Source organism: Dermacentor andersoni, chromosome 10 (genome assembly GCF_023375885.2).
Source record: "Dermacentor andersoni chromosome 10, qqDerAnde1_hic_scaffold, whole genome shotgun sequence".
Taxonomy (NCBI): domain Eukaryota; kingdom Metazoa; phylum Arthropoda; class Arachnida; order Ixodida; family Ixodidae; genus Dermacentor; species Dermacentor andersoni.
The window spans coordinates 6,621,344-6,643,653 of NC_092823.1; the positions used below are offsets into that span (position 1 = coordinate 6,621,344).

Below are 22,310 nucleotides of genomic sequence, written 5' to 3' on the forward strand. Positions count from 1 at the left end.
CGAAGCTGGCGTCGCCTGAAATGCTTTCTCTGTATCCAGGCAGCAATATGTGGCCGCTGGTGGTACTGCTGTACTGGCCCGCTAGAAAGCGGGCGACGAACAGCGTCGGCGTAGTTGTATGGACGCGGCTCGAAGCGTGGCTCGGGACACGGTTCAGGGAATGGCTCAGGTGATGCAAATGCTTGCCGGATTTCTTGGCGGAGAACTTCAGCGACCGAAGCAACAGTGAACTCCTTCGGTCTTGCAGTTAGCTTCGCAATCTCCTCGCGCACAATGTCTCTTATTAGTTCACGCAGCGATGTCTCGTCTGTCTCTGTCAGTACTGCGACTCTTGCAGTCGCATTGTTAATCAGGCGTTCGTATTGCCGGCAACGCTGCTGCAGCGCCCGCTCGATTGCTGTGGCTTCCTTAATGAACTCTTCCACTGTTGTAGGCGGGTTACGCACGAGACCAGTGAATAGCTGTTCTTTGACGACGCGCATGAGATAGCTCAGCTTCTTCGAATCAGGCATGCTGGGATCCGTGCGGCGATACAAACGAGACATGTCCTCGGCAAACATCGAAACACTTTCGTTGGGCTTCTGAATGCGCAACTAGAGAAGGCGTTGTGCATTACCTCGACTATCAGTGCTTCCGAAGATGTCAAGTAGCCGACGGCAAAATTCGTCCCACGTTGTCAAATGTGCCTTGCGATTTTGGAACCACGTCCTTGCACTACCTTCAAGAGCGAAGTACACATTGGAAAGCTTCTGGTCCGGACGCCACTGATTGACCTTAGCTACCCGTTCGTACTGGTCCACCCAGTCTTCGGCGTCTTCATACGTGTCACCGTGGAAGCTTGTGGGGACTATAAGTAGGATACAACTTTAGAAAGAAGGGGAGGCCCCGCCCAGATGACCGAAGCGCGACAGCTGATTGCCTCCGCGACTAATATAGTTCCACTCGAAACATCGTGCTCCCAAAACGCGTAATTCTCGGTATAAATAAAGTCTTTTGCATTTTGATGACTGGTTATTAGAGCTCTCATGTGCTACAGCACGTGCCGGATAGTGGCAGAAAAATAACCCCGTGCCTTTCACAACGCTGCCCGTCGTCTGCTCTTCAGCTTCATTGCAAGTGACAAAAGAGCAGCTCTGCAACGAATTCAATCGTGTACAAAACGTCCTGTATGGTCACACGGGCAGTACAAGCAGCAGTAGGGCAAATGGGTTGAGCACTCGCCGCTCGAAGCGACAATCCAGACAGAGACGTCGTCACTTTGCGAAGCAAACGGCAAAACCTGGCATCCATAACTGAAATAGCGGCACCGGTATCGACGAGGGCGACTGTAGCGACATTTTCGATACACACATCAATGACATTGGCAGGTAAAGGAGGAGGACTTCGGCATGTCGACACTTGCGCAGTTCTTGCCTCAGGAACTGTGTCGTCTAGTTTCCCTCTTCGGTAGCGATGGGTCGTCGACGCATAGGGGAAAGCGATCGGCGACGTGGAGAGGGTGATCGGAGGCGTTCGAAGCGAGGACGGCGATCAGTCTGGGAGCGAGCTGGTGATTGGTCGAAGGGTCCGTAAGGCGCATTTGAATCAGGCGGAACATAGGGCGCTCGGCGATCGTCACCGAACGCCTGCGATCGGCGGCGGCAGAACCTTGCGACATGACGGGGATACCTACATGCAAAGCATATAGGGCGATTGTCCGGCGTACGCCACGGGTTAGCGACGGCAGTGTTGGTACAGGAGACGGGAGGGGGAGGGCATTGCACAGGCTGCTGGAAGCGACGCACGGGCACAGTGCGAGGGGCCACTGCAGCAACCGTAGCATAAGTGACTGGTGTAGTCACGACATCCTGCTGGTGAACAGCCGGCAGCGCTTCCGCGACCTCTTCATGGATCACGTTACGGAGATGAGATGGCAAAGTGCTGGCAGACTCCTGAGTAACGGACACCAGAGATAGCTGTCGTGCGACTTCTTCGCGGACAAAATCCTTCATTTGGGTTATCAAGGAGGCTTGTTCTTGGCTGGTGGTCAGGCTGCAGAGTGGCGCCGCATTCGGTGTGGGATGTCGCCTTGTCAGAGCTCGCTGCTTGCATAATTCGTCATAGCTCTGGCACAAGCTGATGACGTCGCCAACAGTGCGCGGGTCCTTGGCGAGAAGCATCTGGAACGCGTCATCATCGATTCCCTTCATGACGTGCTTGATCTTTTCCGCTTCCGTCATGGCAACGTTCACGCGCCTGCACAAATCTAGAACATCTTCTATATAGCTGGTGAATGTCTCACCCGTGTCCTGTGCGCGTGTACGCAAACGCTGCTCGGCTCGGAGTTTCCTGACGGCGGGTCGGTCAAATACTTCGGTAATCGACGTCTTGAACGCCGACCACGTTCGGATATCCCTCTCGTGATTTCTGAACCAGAGACTGGCCACGCCCGCGAGGTAGAATGATACGTAAGACAGTTTGTCCGAGTCATTCCATTTGTTGTGAACGCTCACCCGTTCGTATGACGACAGCCACTCTTCAACGTCGTTGTCGTCGGTTCCGCTGAAGATGGGAGGCTCACGCTGGCGAACGGTGCCAGCGTAAGGGACGGGTGGCGATGGAAGAATCTGCTGGTCGGCGTCCGGCATGGCGGAGGGTAGCGTCGAAAACGGAGTTCCAGGATGGTAGAATGGAACGTTACCCAGCACGGCTCCACCACTTATAAAGGAGATTTATTGGGGTTCGAAGCGACCGCCGCTTCTAGCATGCACCGAGCAGTTCCCGAGCACGAGCCTCTGCCGCGCGCTTGATGCTGCCGATGCTGCTGACTCTGTCCGCACGTTGGGTATCTTCCTTACAGTTCGAAAGTTCGTCCGCTCTTGTCATGAGTGCCAACGCTGCAAAGCGCCACCTCACAACTCCGCCAGTGAACTCCAGCCTTTACAATGCCCATCCCGACCCTTTGATCGCGTGGGCATAGATCTCTACGGGCCACTTCCGTTGACTCCTACCGGCAACAGGTGGATAATCGTTGCGGTAGACCACTTAACCCGTTATGCGGAGACTGCTGCTCTACCAAATGCTACAGCGCAGGAGGTCGCCAGTTTCATACTTCGCCGTTTTCTCCTTCGTCATGGAGGTCCACGTGAACCTTTAAGCGACAGAGGCCGCGCCTTCTTATCTGAAGTCATCGAACAACTGCTTGCTGAATGCGCTATTGTTCATCGTAAATGCACTGCTTATCACCCACAGACTAACGGTACCACGGAACGCTTTAATCGAACTCTTGGTGACATGCTCGCCATGAATGTGTCACCTGATTACTCTAATTGGGACCTAGTTCTTCCGTTTGTCACCTACGCCTACAACACCGCAACTCAGGCCACTACCGGATTCTCACCCTTTTACCTTCTTTACGGCCGTCATCCTTCGCACACAATTGACACCATTCTGACCTACCGGCCGGACCCATCCGAATGCCTGCCGATCGCGGAAGCCGCCAGAAACGCCGAGGAATGCCGCCAGCTGGCCCGCCGATTCACCTCGGACGAGCACAACCGTCAGAAAGCCGTTCACGATGCCCAGAACTCGACTCCCACTTTTCTCCCGGGCGCTCTCGTCTGGTTGTTAGTGCCGCACCGCACGCCTGGGCTCGCTTCAAAACTCCTTCCGAAGTACGACGGGCCATACCGTGTTCTCGAGAGAACATCACCCGTTAATTACCTGGTGGAGTCGCTAACGCCACCGTCCGACATGCGACGTCGTAACCGCGAAGTCGTTCACGTTCAGCGTCTCAAGCCGTATCACCATTCTGACGTCCTGCCAAAAAACTAAGAATATATATATATATATATATATATATATATATATATATATATATATATATATATATATATATATATATATGTTGAAATACCACGGTCGACACGACGCTTTATTCCAAGAAGGAAAAATGGCGTCGATGCAAAAACGAACACGAGCCGATGATTGAGGATGACTTTGTACAGATGAAGATGAAGTCCGCATAAATGCTTACACTAATTTCCCGCGTGGACGGCAGCGGCCAGCCTGGCCGCACATTAGACAGTGGAATGGAGATGAAAGGGGTTCAGGCGGGAAACGTGCACGATCTCTGTTCCGCGGCAGCGTCGATCAGTTCGGGCATCGACAGGTGTATTTATTTTTATTTCATATACCTCACAGGCTCCAGAAGGAGTATTGCGTGAGGGGGGCGGTACAGATAACAATTGCGGAGCAAAAACATAGTTTTTGTTACATAAACGCGATAGTTCACCGGTGAGGTCTGTTCTATGACTTTGTAGGGGCCAATATATCGAGACTCAAGCTTCTCACATAAACCGGGTGCTCGTGCAGGTGTCCATAGGAGCACATCGTCACCAGGGCGGTAGGAAACGACGCGGTGAGAGGCATCGTACCGATGTTTGCGATCGTCCTGGCTGGCTTCAGTCTTCATACGGGCGCGACGACGACATTGGGCAAGACGAGACACGAACTGGTCGCAAATGAATGGTGAAGCGTTGACGGGGCCAGAGAAGAAAGAAACGTCGAGTGATGAGATTGGGTGGCTGCCGTATACCAAGAAAAACGGAGAGTATCCGGTGGTTCGTTGAACAGACGTGTTGCATGCAAATGTTGCAAATGGGAGAATCACATCCCAGTTACGATGGTCAGGCTGAATATACATGGATAGCATGTCGCACAGCGTGCGATGAAATCGCTCTGTTAGGCCCTTGGTTTGAGGGTGGTAGCTAGACGTTGTCTTGTGCACGGTGTTGGACGCTCGCAGAACTTGATTAAGAGTGCTTGAAAGAAATGCCTTGCCTCGGTCGCTCAAAAGAACGTGAGGCGCCCCGTGACGTAAGTAGATAGCCTGCAAGAAGAAGGCTGCTACTTCTGAGGCAGCTCCGGAACGTATTGGGGCTGTTTCAGCGTACCGGGTCAAGTGGCCAACAGCAGTGACGATCCATCTGTTGCCATCTGGAGTAGGTGGGAGTGGCCCGAAAAGGTCAATGCCGACGACAGAGAAGGGTTGTGCTGTACAAGGAAGTCGTTCTAGCGACCCGACCGGAGCAGTAGTAGGTCGCTTACGGTGTTGGCAAAGCGTGCACGAGGCAACATATCTAGCTATGCTCGTGAAAAGACCTGGCCAATAGAATCGGCTGCGTATCCGCTCGTGTGTTTTGTGGTAGCCCAAATGGCCTGACGTAGGATCATCGTGTGAGGCCTGAGGAACAGCAGCGCGAAGAGAGCGCGGTAGAACGGGAACCCATCGATGGCGTACCGGGTGAAAAATGTACCGGTAGAGCACGTCGTCTTCGAATTTGAACAGCTTGAGCTGTTTCCGTAGCCTGGCATTGGGTGGAGATGAAACACCGCCGAGGCGCTTGATGATACTATGGCAATAAGAATCGGCGCGCTGGTGAGTGGAATGTACTGAAGGGCGGTTTGATGGAGTCAAGGAAGAAATCGGTGTAATACGCGATGTGTCCTCCGCGCAGCCAATTTGACTGGGGGATGTGACGTGCTCCGATGATGGTGGTAATGGGCATCGTGGAAGAGCATCGGCATCTTGGTGCTTCCTTCCGGACTTGTCTATGACATCGAAATTATATGCTTGTAATCGGAGTATCCAGCGGCCAAGGCGTCCAGACAAGTTTTTTTTTATTGTCGGCAACCAACATAGAGCATGGTGGTCGGTCACAAGCGTGAAATGTCTACCGCGGGGATATGGACGAAATTTCTGAATGGACAAGACAACAGCCAAACACTCTTGTTCGGTTATCGAGTACTTCTTTTCCGCGGAAGTGAGAACGCGGCTTGCATATGCAACAACCTTTTCGCAAAATTCGTGGTCGCGCTGCAGCAGTATGGCACCAATTCCTTGACCACTAGCGTCAGTATGCAGTCATGTGGGCGCCTTGTCATCAAAATGACAAAGAATAGGTGGGGATGTTAGTGCGCGCTTGAGTTCTTCGAACGCGGCTTCACACTGATCGTTCCAATCGAAGGAACTTGAACTAGCAAGGAGGTTGTGGAGGGGCGAGGCAATGCTGGTGAAGTTCCGGATAAAACGTCGAAAGCATGAGGCGAGCCCAATGAAGCTGCCCAGTTCCTTTGCACGAAGTGGGCATGGAAAGTTAAGCACTGCGGAAATTTTGTCCGGATCGGGCTGGATGCCATCTTTGCTAACGAGATGACCCAGGACTTTAATCGTTGTGCTCGCGAAACGGCACTTCCCCGTGTTTAGTTGAAGTCCGGCATTAGAAAGGCATGTGAGCACTTCATCTAAGCGTTACAGATGGTCAGTGAAAGTCGAGGAAAACACGACGACGTCGTCGAGGTAACACAGACAAGTTTTCCACTTGAGGCCGCGAAGAACAGTGTCGATCACTCTTTCAAATGTGGCGGGAACATTGCATAGACCGAAAGGCATTACGTTAAACTCGTAAAGACCATCAGGAGTAGAAAAGGCGGTCTTTTCTTTGTCCGCTTCGTGCATTGGAATTTGCCAATATCCGGAGCGAAGATCAAGGCTGGAAAAGTATTGCGCGCCTTGGAAAGAATCGAGGGCGTCATCGATGCACGACATCGGATATACATCCTTACGGGTGATCAAGTTTAGCGCGCGGTAGTCAACACCAAATCGTACCGATCCATCCTTCTTCTGCAATAAAACGACGGGTGATGACCAAGAACTGGCGGAGGGACGTATGATGATTCTTTTCAGCATCGTATGATGATTGTTTTCAGCATATCGGCGACGTTCTCCTCGATGATCTTGCGTTCGGCCAAAGAGACTCGGTAGGGATGACGGCGTACAGTAGTCTGGCCATCGGTGTCGATACGATGGGAGGCAACGGAAGTCTGTCCGAGTGACGAAGTATCCATATCAAAAGAGGCGTGATGCTTCGTGAGCAATTTTAGCAACGCTTAACTCTGAGCAGCAGTAAGGTAAGGTCTTATAACGGAAGCAGGGGCAGATGAAGCAGATTTGCCCTGTTGAGGAAGAGCTTGCGAGGCGTCCAGAGGAAGCAGGGAGACTGGTTGGGTATCCACATAACAGTTCACTGCGGTGCCTTGAGGTCGGAGGACTGTCGCAGTGGTCGCGTTTAATGCGATGACTAATGCAGAACTTCCTTTGAATCGCACCAGGCAGGAAGCGAAGACAATCCCACGGGCAAGACAGCGGCCGTAAGGAGTGATGAACACGTCGCCATTGGTGATGTCCGTAGAAGAGAGACTTATGATTTGCTCGTGGCCGGGAGGTAGTACAGGATCGGCAGCCGTGAGAAAACGCAGTCGTGGCTCAATGGCACTCCCGCTGCAATGAACAGCCTCGGTCATATGGACTACACGTTGACGGCAAGAGATTAAACGGACGCTGATGAGAGGAAGTCCCAACCTAAAATTAGTTCATGAGCGTACGGGAATATAATCGCGAACTTAATGTGATGACGGATACCATCAATGAAGACGCGTGTTGTACATTGGGCTGATGGTCGAATGATTGCTCCATTAGCCCCAATCAGGGATGATCCAATATAAGGCGTCTTCACTTTGCGCTAACGAGAGCACAGGTCCGCCCGCCTAACAGATATAGTAGCTCCCGTGTCAATCAGAGCTAACAAACGCACACCCTCCACAGATACCAATAACATGTTCGAAGGACGTTCAGGAGGACTTGGAGCACTTCGCGGCGATGCAGTTTTCCCTCCAAAAACTGCACTCGTTAGTTTTCCGGTCGCTGGACATGGAGTTGGGAGGTCGAAGTGGCGAAACAGAACGTCGGAGCGGCGATGGGGAGCGGCGTCTCGAGGCACGTGTGTTGTGTGCGGTTTTGGAGAAGTAGGCAGGAGATGGAGATCCGCGAACGGGAGGATTATCGTGATAAGTGCGGTAGACACGAGGAGGTGGCTCATCGCGTTCAAAGGCAACATAACCACGACGTTCGTGTTGCTGGCGGCGTCGGCAAAACCGGGAGACATGTCCTCGAAAGCCGCAGTAATAGCAGACAGGCCTCGAGGAACGCCACGCAGAGTAGTAAGGCGGGTTCGGAGCTCGGGCGACTAAAGGTGCCAGGTGATCGGGAACAGGCGCAGGCGGTGTGATTGGAGACGGCGCGGCTGGCATTGCAGCAACCTGGGCGTAAGAAGCCAGTTGTGGGCAAGGAGAAGCGTTGGTATGGTGGGCGTTCTGCAGGGAGGCCAATTCCTCCGTAATAATGCCGCGCAGGTCACCAGAAGCAGGTTGGACGTGAGCGCTGCTGCAAGGGGGTGAGCCATGCGCTTGCAATCCCTCGCGACTTATGGCTCGTATGATACACCGGAGCTCAATACTGTTTGCCAGGGGGTTGTCGGAAAAGTCCGGTTGCAAGCGGATTGATTGCACGGCGTCGAGGCGCTGACAGACGGAGACGACATCCGACACCGTCGATGGGTTATTGAGCGGCCAGTGCGTTGAAGGCAGCAGATCCTATAGCCTTAAGAAGGTGTCGCACGCGATCAGTTTCTGGCATGGCACTGTCGACACGGCGGCAAAGCGCGAGGTTGTCCTGAATGTACGAGGTATACGACTCGCCATAGTGCTGGACGCGCTCAGACAGCCTCTTTTTCGCAACTTCCGAACGAACCGTGGGTGTGCCAAAAATCCGCCGTAGCTGCTCCCTGAAAGACGACCAATCACGAAAGTCCCTCTCGTGATTCAGGAACCATGTCTTGGCTACTTGAGAGACGTAAAATGGTCTCGATGTCTTGTTCCAGTTGTTGTATTCGCTGACACGATCGTAGTTGTTGAGCCAGTCTTCAACGCCCTTACTAGGCAAGCCAGAGAAGATTTCAGGATCGCGATATCGGTTGTTGGCAGGGCTGGCAGTGGGGGTGCCTGGCACTTGAACCGAGATCGTGGACGCTGTGGTCTGGTCTTGCGACATGGCGGCCTCTTGGCGTAAGCGGCGTCCCGAACCTAGCTCCAGGGGAGATCTTGAAGTGGATTGAGGTCGAAGGGATCTTAAAGCGCCTCCACCACTTAAAATACCACGGTCGAGACGACGCTTTATTCCAAGAAGGAAAAATGGCGTTGATGCAAAAACGAGCACGAGCCAATGATTGATGATGACTTTGTACAGATGAAGATGAAGTCCTCATAAATGCTGATATATATATATATATATATAAGCATTTATGCGAACGCCGTGCCACGGCCGAAACGTTACAACATTAAAAATGGAATTTTCGTAAGTGTGCTCCTTCGTTTATTCAACTATATATATATATATATATATATATATATATATATATATATATCCCTGAGAAGCCCCACGCAATTCCCTATGCCCTCGTGCTGGAGAGACTCCCATAGAAATTCCTCGTCTACGTTGTCGTAGGCTCCCTTAATATCTAGAAACGCTATCAACACAGGTTTACTCTGAGCTACTGGAACCTCTCTGCACTAAGTTACTACAAACACATCCTGTAAACGTCTGCCTGGTCTAAAGCCATTCACTAGCTCCCTCAGTAATTCAGTTTTCTCCACTCGCTTCGACCATTATAACTTTCGAATGGCTTGCATTGCCATTCTATATATCGCCGACGTTACTGTAACTGCCCTGTACGAGCTCGCTTTATGCTTGGGACTTGATCTTGCTTTCACGGCAAGGAACCGGAATTTACTTCATTCTTATCACTTGCTGTATGGCATTAGTCTGCAGGAGGGGTTGGAATGTCTCCGTTGGCTGACGACAAAACGGGGCAGTTAATTTCTTCTATCTCCTTCATCAATAGAGATTTTTAGCGTGCGCGGTATTCGAGTAAACGCAAACGGATTGGGAGTTTTACCGGAGGGGCGGAGGTGCGAGCGTAAGTGGCCTGGACGGCGGCTGTGCTTGCGGTTCTGCGATGAAAAATAAAATTACACCCCTTTAAGAAGTATATCAGTCCTCCGTTGTGTGTCGATTGACGTTGTGTCTTTGACATGACGTCGTACATCGACAGCATGTCAAATAGCGTGTAATTGATACTTCGTTAAGGTCGTTGCGTGTTTGTGTTGTGTCTAGCAGGGCCGAGTAGTGTAAGAGATCACACTAGAGAGAAGGCGGTGAGCGAAGTCCGCGAAAAGTACTTGAGGATAGCCATATTCAACGTCGACGCCGTGTTGAAGAAAGCCTGCGACTTCATTTGCTAAGGTCGCCAGAAAGGCTTGAGTGGTAGCATACAGCTGGGCGTATTTGGTAACCACAGCGATAGACACAGACTTTGCGGATGTAAACAGAGGAAAGGGACCTAGTGAGTTGGCCGCCCTTTTCGATCTCTGCCATAGTTTGAAAAATGAATGTGGCGAAGTGTGACGCACAAAATAATATATGTCAACCCAAATGAATCAGCATGGTCATAATTGCGTGACACGCCATTATGCCTGCCCAAATGAATCAGCGTGGTCCTACTTGCGCGACACGCCATGGTGGCCTGCCACCAGGACGGTTTTCATTGGGTGCATTGGGTGATGACAGTTTTCACCGGGTGCTTGAGAATAAAAGCGAGCTCATCAGAGACGTCCGAGGGACGCTTCTACGGTACAAGAGCACATCGCATCCTTCCCCCTCCTATAAAAAAAAAAAAGAAACACGAAAATAGGCTTGCGAGTAGGGGCTTCATAAGATTGAGCACTACGGCGCTTGTTGATCTTGTTCAGGATGATGTCAGCGTTTCAATCAGCGTTTATTTCTGAGAAAATGAGTTGACGCTATGTTTATTTGCATCACAATGGCGGGCGTAATCAGGCGAACATTGACAGCATTTGATTAGAGGGTGCCTGACTACTCTGTGGAGATTACATACGACAATGACAACAAACAAAACAAAGCTTCGCTTACATTGATTCGCACACACGTGGGATGCGCTTAATTTTTTAGACTATCAATTTATATGTTTAATAATGGCGCTCATTAATTCAATATTTGCATTCACAGTGAGCAAAAGCGCCTGTCGTGGCCACGGTAGAATTGATTTAAATTGCTTTAATCCCATGGACATTATATCGTTACCAACTTCCGTGGGATAGTAGTCGTCAAAATGAGGTGCAAGTGACAGGAAAATCGGGAGGTTGATGAACGGCAACAAGGCAGAAGCTTGCACAAGACCTCAGGGAAATAAAATGACTTCTTGAGCAGCGTGGTCAGGGGGCCATACAATTGTTTGAACGTCTATTAAAAATCCTCTAAAATATGAACAGAGGCCGACAAAAATGCGGGCATTTTGGGAAAGGTGAAACCGCTGGAAATCTTAGGAAAGCATTAGCCTATATATAAAAGATGACTTAAAAATAAGAAACCATAACGTTGACAGTGTGACCAAATTTTGGCGCAAATAAATTGGCTGTTAAAGCAGTTCAGCTGAAATGCGATGGTGCGAAATAAGGCGAGAATGTCGGCATGTGTTGAAGAGAGGTGAAGTACGTATAGATCCTATGGCCGACGCCAGCGCCCGGCAGCTGTCACGCGACTGCACTTATAAGCAAGATGCCTGGTCATCGGTCGTTACAGTGCTATTCGGGTCCGAAATATTGGACGCGGACTCCATCACATTAACTGCAGTGCATTCTACGGTGTCATTGTTCGACGGCTGGTACCGATTCTCGCGCAATGAGGATAGCAACAAATTGTCTCACGTGCCGGCTGTCACCTTCCTCCAACTGCCAACGTTCCTTTCCCTCCAAAGTTGCTTAGTTTTTATTGGGTTGGGCTGCTAATCACGAGGTCTCGGGATCGAATCTCAGACACGGCAGCCGTATTTCGATGGGTGTGAAATGCGAAAACGCCCGTATACTTAGGGTTAGGCGTACCTTAAGGAGCCCCAAGTGGTCTAAATTATTCCCGAATTCCCCATTACGGCGTGCATCATAATGAGACCGTGGCTTTGGCACGTAAAACCCCATACTGTGTTATGTAACATTCGTTAAGGATGTCCTTGGCAGTCGCACAACTCTTGAATACAAGTGTCAAGAGTTGTGCGCGAGGTCTTTGAGTATGTGGGTTGCATTTATGGCGTCCGATACCTGCTAGTTTACATTGCGGCTGTATTATAAAAGCGGAACGGCAACATACCGTAGACAATATGGAGAACATACGAATCCCGAATATATTACTGCACAATAATTTTAAATAGTGGTCTTCCTTCACGCACCTGGATAACCGTCATAAGAGACTACTTTGGAAACTAACTGCAAGTACTGTATTTATTTATTTTTATTTTATTTTATTTATTGATACTGCAATCCCCACCGGGATTTTAGCAGGGTGGGATACAATACATGAGAGAAAATACAACATAATGGGAAACAAAATATATCTACATGGCTAGGTCACAGTCAAGAAAGAACACAAACAAAATTTAAGCATAGCATTTATCAAATGTGCAAAGGAAACAGATGAACACTCAACGCATATATCATATAGACAGTCACTATAATATAACCAATTATGTTTCAGCCATCAAGAAGGGATGCGAAAGCTGACAAAGAGTCTGCCTGAACGATACAGCTGCTGAGGTTATTCCAGTCTCTGACTGTTCGTGGAAAAAATGAATACTTGAAAGAGTCATCTTGAGAACGAAAAGGTGTTATTGTTAGTTCATGTCTTTGGCGTGTTGAATATGCGGAAGAAAACTTAATCCATTCGCTAACGTCGGCTTTATAGTGCCCCTTAACTGATTGATATAAAAGTTTTAGTCGTGATGAGCGGTTTCTATCGGATAACGGCATTAGGTTAGTGCGACCTTGTAGTTCAGTGACTGAGCTGCGTCGAAAATTGTTATAAATGAACTGTACAGCTTTTTTTTTTGCACATTCTCTAGTTTCAGAATATTACCTTTTGTATAGGGGTCCCATATTATAGCAGCATAGTCTAAGACTGGGAGGACAATGGATGTGTATGCTAATCTTCTTACAGCAGGGGTTGCCAAAGTTAACGTTCTTCTTAAAAAGAATAACTTTCTATAAGCATTCGCTGTAACGTAGTGAATATGTTTATTCCACCTAAGGTTGTTTGAAAACCATAACCTAAAATATTGGTATTCAGACACTTCAGACAAAAGCACATTGTTAAAATTATACGGAAACGATAAGGACCTCTTCTTTCGAGTGATCCGCATGAAACGGTCTTGTCGAAGTTTATATACATCTGCCACCGCTTACACCAAGAAGCAACACGCTGAAAATAATTGTTTAACAATGCCTGATCAGATTGATCATTAACCTCCGCATAAGAACACAGTCGTCCGCGTACAATTTTATTTTGACAGAGATGTCTTCTACCTTGTCGTTTATATACATAAGAAAAAGGAGTGGCCTTAGGACCGAGCCCTGCGGGGCACCTGATTTCACTGGTAACTGGTTAGATTGATGGCCTTTAAATGCGACAAACTGGCGGCGATTGTTCAAATACGCTGATATCCAATTGACAACTTGAGAGTTTCTAAGCAGACTATTTAACTTAAATAACAATTTACTGTGTGATACTTTGTCAAAAGCTTTGGAGAAGTCCATAAAAATTGCATCAACTTGTTTTACGTTATTTACAGTTACGGCAAAATCATGGATGGTAGCAACTAGCTGTGTACAAGTTGAGTACCCTTTCCGAAATCCATGCTGGCATTTTGTTAAGATGTTATGTGCATCTAAGAAGTCCACGATATGTTTATGTATCATGTATGTGCTCTAATAATTTGCAAGTGTTAGAGGTTAAAGAGACCGGACGGTAATTATTTACAGACTGTTTGGCGCGTGTTTATGAAGTGGTATTACTCGGGCTGTTCTCCAGTCATTCGGGAGTTGACCTTCTTCTAAGGAATGTAAAAACACAATGTACAAGTATTTCGAAACCCATTCGGCACACCTTTTTAGGAAAGTGTTGGGTATATCGGTCTGGGCCTGAAATTTTCTTTTCATCAAGTTTTGAAAGCATGTGGAATATACCCTGTTCACTTATTGATACATCAGAAATAGGGGGCGAAGAATTCTCAAACATAGGTAAGACACCATCATCACAAGTAAAAACGGAGTGGAAATGCTCATTAAATAAGTTAGCAATTTTTTCTTCATCATTCAAGTCAGTAACATCAACTTCAAATACATCTGGAGACGATGTGATGAATTTAGGCAATGATTCTTCATAGTAACGTTGTTTCTCAGTAGATACTTGGATCCGAAGTTTAGATGAAAGAGAGAGAAATTTCTGCCGTTGATCTGGTGAAGCACTGCTTGATTTTTTCATTTTATTTTTTAACCTCTTGAGCTGCCTTTTCAATCTCAGCGTCTCCCGAGAAATCCAGGGATTCCTTTTTCTTTTCTTAACAATAGTTGGTACATATTTTTCAATGCATTCATTAACAGTACTCTTAAAGCGTTCCCATAGTTCATGCACGTCTACAATATTCTCTGAAAATGGATCTAAGTAAAACGAAAGCGGATCTGTAATCGAGACATCATCAGCTCGGGAGAAATTGTGGAATCGGACAGCGCTAGGGCTGTCTTTCCAATTCATATTACTTATTGTTAGTAACACAGCCTCGTGATCCGATATACCGGGAAATACATCGCACTTAGTGTGACTACTTATGGTCCCATTTACAAAATAGAGGTCCAGGATTATTTCAGAATTACCCTGTATTCTAGTACAGGTATCCACTAACTGTAATAAATTGAAAGAAAAGGCAATGTCCAGCATGGCCTTCCCTAAGCTGTCGTTATCACTTTTGACCGACATCGTTTCCCAATCAATGATTGGCAAGTTAAAATCTCCCGAGAGAATAATGCGGTCAGCGGGTTTCACATGCTCGCTCATGTATAGCTTCAAAGAATCCAAAACTTCAACACCAGAATTAGGAGGTCTGTACAGAGTAGCTATGACATATCGAATATTTTCATGGTAGGCCTTGCAAAAAATGCATTCAACATCTAATAAATGAGGCATTTTTAAGAGCTTCATGTTATCCTTGAAAAGGATGGCTACACCTCCACCCCTGCTACCTCTGTCTTTTCTGAATGCGCTATACCCAAGTGGAATGAACTCGCTATCATATATTTCTTCATTTAACCATGTCTCCGTCAAGACAACGATATCTAGGTTATACGACAAAATTCCCTCTAACTCTGTACGCTTGTTTATAACGCTCCTACAATATACGTTAAGTATTCCTAAAGCGCCACGCTTGCGCTTGTTCTGTCAATTTTGAGGACCTGATTTCTTTAGCTTATAACGGCATTTTTTTAGCATCCCAACCAAAAAAAGTCCCGTTGATGCTCAACTTATCGTAATGCAGCTTTACTTTCATGTTTTTCTGGCTTTCTTCCTTAGAACTCTCCCATAAAAGCCTCCGTGTGTCACGTACTCGCTTACATAAGTCTTCAGATAGTGACAGTTCACTACCCTTTAGTTTTCGCGATGCTCTAAGCAGGGCATTCTTTTCTCGGTAGTCAAGAAATTTTAGAATCACTGGACGGATTTTATTTTCGCCTTTTCTGCCGAATCTGTGACACCTTTCGATGCCTGTTACGTTTATGCCTAGTTTTTTATTAAAGACTTCATCTTTTACATTTCGTTCTAAGTCTTCTGAAGTTTCAACTCTAGGTTCATGTAAGCCATAAATTATTAAGTTATTTCTCCTGCTTCTGTTTTCTAGATCATCAACATGTTCACTAATGTTGGCGAGTTGTTCCTCGAGGTTCGTTATTGTTCTTTCGATGCTTTCTACTTTAGAGTGCAGTGCACTTAAACCGCCCAATCGCCGCTCGATGTCATCACTTCTTTCTGTTAATTTTGATAGGTTCCTTTGCATTCCATTCTGTGTTGCTTGCATGTCCTGTATAGTAGAAAGAGTTTTACTTTGCCCATTTAACAGTTCCAGCAAGAGATCTTTTTCTGCTGGACCTGGATTTTCTTCTACGTCTCCACAAACCAGAAGATCTCTAATAAATGGCCATATTATACTAGACAAAAAATAATTAACGCGCAGTGGGCAGGGCAGCAGCAGCAAAAACCGGTTATCCAATCGATAACCACGAGTTGGCATCTATCTACTAATCTGTAGCATGAAGCAAAAGGGATTGTTCAGCATGTTGCCGGGACTGCTGCCGCCTCGGCCACTGGTGAAGCACAGCTCGTCCGGCGCCATTATAGCCGTCCGATGGGGCATGTGACTTGACGTCACTGTTGTGGAGGCGATACCCACACTTGTGACGCATGGAAAACTTCGTCGATTCATGATGCCGCATTCACCACGTGCCGATAATGCACGCCAGCGTCTTGGTACACGCCCACCAACGTTGTCGAAGCAGCGCAGGCGCTAGTCGAAGCTTGGTTTCCGAGAGTAAGCAGCGTAACCTGTAGCATGAAGCAAAAGGGATCGTTCAGCATGTGGCCGGGATTGCTGCCGCCTCGCCATATGTCATACCCAAGGGTGTACCTGGCCTGGTGGCCAGTAAATGTGACGTAATATTGCGAGCAGCTTCGGTCATAGCATGCTAACAGACAACGACACACACTGAAGTGACTAGCGCGAGAATGGACACGGGATACTACTAAAAAAGCGGCAAGGACAGCGACGGCCTTGTCGCCTTTTTAGTGTACCGTGTCCACTCTTGCGCTAGTCACTTCAGCATGGAATACCAACTAGCCCGGTCTCACACCCTGCGACGACACAGAGACCGTTTGCTCAATTCTTGTGTCGTGACTTTTGCGTCAAGGTGCCAAACCAACATATCCATGTATATCTTAATATTTAAGCACATCGCAGCTGCGGTGGTAGCCCATCACTGCGGATAGCAAAGTCGCTAGCGAAATAATTGAGGGCACCTTAATGAAATCGATAGGTCAAAATCAAAAGCCGTCCACGGCGGCGTCTCTCGTAGACGCTGTGCTATGTTCGGACGTTAACAATTTGCGCCGACTGAAGAAAGGCTGCCACGGAGTGCTTCTAGCGGTTAGCCTAGTTTGTTTACTCCGTAGCATCAAAAAAAAAAAAGAAAAGAAAAGAATAACCGTATCAAAAGCCCAGAATCAATCACCGCTCGTCGCGACTAAACGCTCTTAGGATGATAAGTCATTTCCAGGCGACGAGCGGCTACGCTTTATCAACAACACTGCTAATGCCGGAGGGACCAGCATTGTGGCGAAGTTCAATGCGCATGGATAGCTTTTATTTATTTTATTTTTGTTGTTGACGTCATCACGCGTCACCGCGGGAAGTTTGAAAGGTTTAAGGTTTGTAAGCCACGTGGTGGCACTCACGCGAACTAAACCCTCGTCTCCAGAAAAGCTGGATACAAGGTGATACTGCATTGTTCAAACAGTTTGCACCAATAAAACATTCCTACCAATTGGTGCTTCATTTATATCTTATGTACATCCACAATACGTTATCTGGTAGCCTAACAATCATGCAAATAGTACGTCCTATAAACCGACACGCTTTTTCTTATAGAAACGGCGCGTGCGCGAGACGTAACACGTACGTGACTTCAAGACGTGAACGTTTGCATCAATTATAGACGTTGAAGAGACGTTCGTGGTTGACAGTGCTGACAGCCATCGCGTCTCCGCAAGACGCGCTTGTCAAAATTGTGAAATTTACGTTGTTCTCTGCAGAGACGCTTTGCTAAAACTGTCTATTGTCTTTGATGAGCGTCATACAGAGGTTGAATCGCCTAAGAACTTTTTTAATGGGTACGAGAATGGTGTGCTCACTGGCACTATTTCGTCGGTCAACATCAGTGGGCAGCGCCCGCTTGACGACAGTGCGCCGTTCCCTTTTCGCAGGACAAGCCCCTGAAAGGGGCCGTCGTGGCCAGGCAGCGACAACATCGAAAATTGTCCAGGCGACGCTCCCGCGTCAGGTTGGCCAACGGGGCTGTAGCGAGGCAGTCGGGTCGGGACCAAGGGACCGAGAGGGCATCGGAGAAACGCGCCAAGCATGCGGCAGCCATTCGACGCTCTACTCGACGCTTCACGAGGGACATCAGCCTGGCCACCAACGGAGTCAGGTTGCACAGAAATCGGCAGCACCCGGCCAACGCACCATCTGCCGGCGCAGCAGCGCACCGTAGCGCGAGCTTGAGGACCGACAGCGACAAGAGTGTGGCCAGCTCACACAAGGTGTCGGTGGCTTCCGCTGACAGTCAAAAGAAGGCGACGGTAACGAAACGTGCTGTTACAAGGAAGAATGCGACGCGAAGAGCCGGCACGGCAGATGGTAATGGGAACACAACAGACCGTTTAAACGAAAAGGCCGCTATGGCCAGCTCAGACAAGGTGGCAGTGGTTTTTGCTGGTAGTCGTGCGAAGGAGTTGACAAGGAGAACAGCTCCTGCAAGCGAGGACACGACGCGAAGTGCCAGCACGTCAGATGCCAACAGAAGCACAACGGGCAGCTCGGACGATTCCCGTGCTATCGTCAGATCAGACGAGGTGTCGTCGATTTCCTATGGTAATCGTGCCGACTCGTCGTCAAGCTCACGAGTTGCTACAGGTGAGGATACGCCGCGAAACGCGACGATGGAAGTGCCGTCAGGACCGAGAATGAATTCTCCCGAGCTCGTGGCGCCCCAGGCAGCTTGAGTGTTCTCCACGCACAATAGTGTTGCCTTTCATGATACGCGAGATGACACTCGTGAATATTAAAGTACCATATGCCGCTTCAGTTCTCTTCTCTGCAGAATAAGAATCACTTTGCCTAGATTTTGACATCGTAATTTTCTGTTAGCATGAATCGACTGTTCATGCGCAGTTTATATGGTTATTAAAAATTGTATGCAATATAATGCCTGGCCCTGCGTATACGTGGTGGTATGGATGACAAGCTTTTGGAGACCGTCGCTAGAACGCTGAAACCGCATGGTGCGGTGCGGTTCGCATGCGCCCTCTGGTTGTCCAAGCCGGTAACCAGCGACTGGCAACTTGCAACAGCGAGTTGGCAGCCTTGTGTGCTGGCGACCAGCAAAATTTCGCGCCGTGCCAGGATTTTGTTATTAGGTTTGCTCTCTTATTAAGTATTTTTTTGCACGGCGGCCGCATTTCGGTGGGGGCGAAATGCGATAACACACGTGGGCACTTAGATTTAGGTGCACGTTGAAGAACCCCAGGTGGTCGAAATTTCCAGAGTCCTCCACTACGGCGTGCCTTATAATCAGCAAGTGGTTTTGGCACGTAAAACCCCATAATTTTTCTAGGTATTTTTTTATTAGTTAGCTCCAGCGGTCCGCATGCGCCGGCATCCCCACTTCAGTTTGTTGACACGGCGTCTGTTGAAAGCTGGAAAACGTTCGGCACTTCGCAGAGCAAAGCTGTTTGAAGTCGCTAACTATCGCCAACAGCAGACAACACTGGCATATTTTTGTCGATGTAGTTTGAAGCGTCCGCGTCATGGCGAAAACGCGACTCTTGCACTGTCACATTCTGTGCTGCATGTGTGGCGTTGACGTCGTGACCCACCTTTGTAACACTGTGCAGCTATCTTACCTGTGCCGCATTTTTTGTTTATTGCTACCGCATAATGTTGCGACAACATACGTCACTATGTACTGGGTTGTGTCCGGCGCGATGGCGCACCTCTTGTAGCTGTGCTAGGGAAAGGTAGGTGTGCTAGGGAAAGGAAATCGACGCACCACCGCTCCTCGGCTGGACGAAGCACCAGCGCGGAAGAAGCAGGAAGCGACCCCATACTGACTCGAGTTCTGAAAATCCTCCGTCGCCCTCCGCGTCTCGACTAAAGGACAGGGACCGAGAGTTTGCCCCCTCGAACACATGCAGCTCTCGCCTGCGTCTTTTGTAGAAAATAAACTCAGTCTGTTTTCTGCCACAACCGATGCGCACACGGACGGGGCCAGACCCCGTACGCAACACTGGCGACGAGGCAGGAGTTGCGAAGCGGATAAGTTTTCGAAGGCCATGGCTACAGGACGAATGCACGGCGCTGTCGAGCCTTTCTCGGGCAAATCTTGGGAATTGTGGATCCAGCGCCTCGACTTTTACTTCGTGGCGAGCGACGTCAGCGACGAAGCGGAGAAGCGGGCACTTCTCCTCACGCTTTGTGGAGCCGAAACTTTCGAACACTGTGTGCGCGCTGATAGCGCCGAAGATCCCGGGAGAAGTCAACTTCAATGATTTAGTGACACTTCTTAGGCGGCACTTCGACACCAGGTCATCCGAGCTTTACGGCCGGTACGTGTTTCAAAGACGCGACCAACGGCCAGACGAGTCGATCAGCAGCTACACACTAAACATTTTAACACCCGTAGAGGTGTAAATCAGTTTGTCGCCAGATGAACACCCTAAGAGTGCTGTCGTATACACCCTACAGTTGGGTTGCAATTATAGCACCCTAGAGGAAGGGTGCCCAGCAAGATTAAATAGGGTGTAAGGGCGCTAGTCCATATTGACACCCATCTACGTGGGTGTTGGAAGGGCGTACACCCTTTTCTTGGTGTACATGGAAGGCAGGTTCAGCAGTACACAGCAGTACAGGTTCAATTACTACTATGTAGAGCGATCCACGCGTAACTCGTGTGTGCCAGAAGGTTCAAGTTCGGCTACCAATCCCACCGTCCAACAGCCGGCCTGGAAGCTTCGATCGGCATACACAACATCTGTACATATGGATCACATAAAATATTAGTAATTCATGGTGGATACTGCAAAACCTGTTTTCGCTGCACAAATGCAACCTAGCGAATTCGACGCTTTTGAGCATGTTTATCAACAGCAACTGTTATCACATTTCCAGATCCGTATAACATGCAACACGGTATGGCAAGACATATGCTGCATTTTCAAGATAAATGTAAATAAATTTATTGCATGATGTAATACAGAGTACAATATATACATAAATCACATGAAACCTAAACATGCGTAATCACCAAACGCATTGGTAAGTACAAGAACATTTACATTTCCCACAAAAGTATGTATGTATTGATCAAATCTGTCCTTATGAGAGGAGAAACTAACAGCATTACTGAAAGAGCCTCAGTTGGCTTCGAAGTGTTTTGGGCCACTAAAGAAATAAATTTTCACTATTAAGCTACACTGTACGAAAATTCAAGTTTTGATGCCTCGAAAAAAAAATGGGATATTGCAAAGGGCAATTAGGGAAGTACATGAAATGCAGAGCAGGCATACGACAAGAAACACCCCAGTGATTTTGTACACCAACGTCATGGCACAGCATTACGAAAAGTTCATTCGGAAAGTCGATGTAAGGCATACCTGGTCAACATTTTTGATAGACCGAAACAATACTTTCCCGGCATAAACGCGCTTCAAATAAGGTTTAAGCCTGGAGCATTATTCCAAATTTTCGCTTTCCAACAAGACTACTTGAACACGAAAAAAAGCCAATTCCTCCTTAAAGGGACACTAAAGTGAAAAATCATTTCTTCTGCATCAGTAAATTACCGTTCTTCAACACCAAAAACACCACTCTTACAACGATAAGACGTTTGGTAAGCCAGAAAAAGCGCAAGAACGAAATACGGGTGGCGACGCCTACTTGAGTTCCCGCACCTGGGGGCTGTGACGTCATAGATTTTGATGGCATCTTCTAGGGCCTACTAATTATATATAGCGGTACAGATTGACTACATTGTGTTCTAAAGGAAGCAAACATTAAACATTGCAAGTTTCGGGAACATTTATTCAGCCAACGCGGCCCAAATGCGAAAACATACTTTGGAAGCTTTGACGTCACGCTGACGTACCGGCGCTGGGGTTCGGCGCGAAATTCAAATACTGATACTTGGACCTTCATTTTCTCATCTAATAATCAAACTATCTTTTTGAAATGACTACCTGCAGGGTTCTCAAACAATGATCCATTAGTCTAAACTGATTTATTGTTTCCCTTTAGTGTCCCTTTAATAATGCCGCACAGGTGAGGAGAACCAGGTTGGACATGAGCGCTGCTGCAAGGGAGCGAGCCGTGCGCTTGCAATTCCTCACGAATTATGGCTCGAATGGTAGACGGGAGCTGAATACTATTTGCCAGGGGGTTGTCAGAAAAGTACGCTTGCAAGCGGTGTGATTGCAGGGCGTCGAGGCGCTGACAGACGATGTCCGACAACGTCGAAGGGTTTTTAGCAGCGAGTGCCTTGAAGGCAGTACTCTTAAGAAGGTGTCGCACGCGGTCAGTTTCTGGCATGGCACTGTCGACACGGCGTCAAAGCGCGAAGTTGTCCACAATGTACGAGGTATACGACTCGCCATAGTGCTGGATGCGCTCAGACAGCCTGTTTTTCGCAACTTCTGAACGAACCGTGGGAGTGCC

The 22,310-nt window shown here is 48.3% G+C and overlaps 1 protein-coding gene across 1 annotated transcript in view; it reads left to right on the plus strand.

The window, feature by feature from the left end:
* The window catches only part of LOC129382047 (uncharacterized), a 61,741-nt gene extending 42,940 nt beyond the window's left edge, over positions 1-18,801 (plus strand). The window contains exon 2 of the mRNA XM_055065389.1: positions 17,807-18,801. Within this exon, the coding sequence (XP_054921364.1) occupies positions 17,807-18,604 (798 nt within the window). The 3' untranslated portion in view covers positions 18,605-18,801. The remainder of the gene's footprint in view (positions 1-17,806) is intronic.
* Positions 18,802-22,310: the final 3,509 nt, after the last annotated feature.